The sequence below is a fragment of the Dendrobium catenatum genome, unplaced genomic scaffold (genome assembly GCF_001605985.2).
Source record: "Dendrobium catenatum unplaced genomic scaffold, ASM160598v2 original_scaffold_10256, whole genome shotgun sequence".
NCBI lineage: Eukaryota > Viridiplantae > Streptophyta > Magnoliopsida > Asparagales > Orchidaceae > Dendrobium > Dendrobium catenatum.
In genome coordinates, this window is record NW_021328716.1 from 1 (window position 1) to 1321 (window position 1321).

At 42.5% G+C, this 1321-nt stretch overlaps 1 protein-coding gene across 2 annotated transcripts; it reads left to right on the top strand.

Moving 5' to 3' along the window:
• The first annotated feature begins 74 nt into the window (after window positions 1-74).
• LOC110108091 (G-box-binding factor 1-like) lies at window positions 75-988 on the top strand. 2 transcript variants are annotated; one of them, XM_028691549.1, is made up of 4 exons: window positions 75-351; window positions 443-529; window positions 610-725; window positions 842-988. In XM_028691549.1, exons 1-4 carry the CDS (start codon window positions 175-177, stop codon window positions 909-911), a joined length of 450 nt encoding a protein of 149 aa, XP_028547382.1. In that variant the 5' UTR covers window positions 75-174; the 3' UTR covers window positions 912-988. The 2 variants fall into 2 exon arrangements, with proteins under 2 accessions (XP_028547382.1, XP_020694262.1); XM_020838603.2 differs by having other exon boundaries at window positions 836-926.
• The last annotated feature ends 333 nt before the right edge of the window (window positions 989-1321 follow it).

Sequence of the window (1321 nt, forward strand, 5' to 3'; positions counted from 1 at the left end):
TAAACTTTTTATTTTTAGAATAAAAAATCTACCGTTGCTTATATATAAAATTATAAATATATGCAATCAGAGCAAGCAGACTTTCTATCGTGGCATACCGAAACCCTAGCGACAAAATTTCGATTTCCCGTACTCTGAACCATCTTCGCTGAAGTAAAATCCAAAGCCCCGACGATGGGATCGCCGGGGGAGACTTCGACGCCGGCGAAGCCCCCAAATTCGACTCCTTTTACCGCCGCCACGACGCCTCCGCCGGCGTACACCGCTGAATGGGCTGCCTCGTTGCAGGCCTATTATAGCGGAAACGCAGCGGCTCCAACGGCCTTCTTCCCGCCGGTTTGGGGTGGTCAGGTTGCTTGATCTCGATCGACTTGCGATGCTCCAATTCGAAACTTTTCTTTGAATTAAGTGACAACTGAGCCTTTCCCCGTTTCATTTGCAGCATATTATGTCTCCTTATGCTACGCCTATCGCCTACTCGCCGATGTACGCTCCTGGTGCAGTCTATGCTCATCCCTCCATGACTCCGGTAGTTATGGTAGATAGGTAGTGTGTTGGTAGCGTCTGTGAGAAGATTTGGGTGTGATATATTTCGGCTTAATTTTACAGGGCATGGGCTACCCAAATGCAGATTCCGGGAACATCAAGTCAAAGGGGGCTCTGTTGAAGTTTGGGGAAGGAGGGAAGGCGGCATCGGGCTCAGGGGAGGAGGAAAATTCGCAGAGGTATGAACAATATGGGGCTTTGTTCTTTTGAGGACTTCGTTTCTCTGATATTGGCTGGGGATTGTGTTTTGTTGATTTTCTGAATTTTTGATTGGTTTTATCTGGAATAGGAGCAGCGGTGGCAGTGCAACAGAGGGCTCTTCTGATACTGGGAATGAGAGCGCTGACCCGCAGGTACTTTTATGATTTATTGGTATCTTTAGTTTCTGTTTTGGTTTCTTTTTGGTTGTAGCGTTTTATTTTTGTACAGTTTTGTTAGTCGCAGAGATAAAATTTATAAACATTGATCTGTGTTGCATTATTTTCCCTTGGTTCAAGTATTTGCACCAAGTAGACGAAAAGTTTTTACCTTTTTTAAATTCCTAATAATTACTGTATTTATGTGCACCATGTCTTTGTGGGGAAATTGAGATTCATATAACAAAAATTACATGAGCCCAGCAGTCAAAAGTAGCTCCAAAATACAAAAGAAGACAAAATTAACCAAACAAGAGCTATAGGTTTTGTTTGGGACGGCTTTCTTACTGCTTCTTAAAACAGTTTTCTAGTACAAAAATTAAATTTTTTGTACTAGAAAATTACTTTAAGAAGCAGTA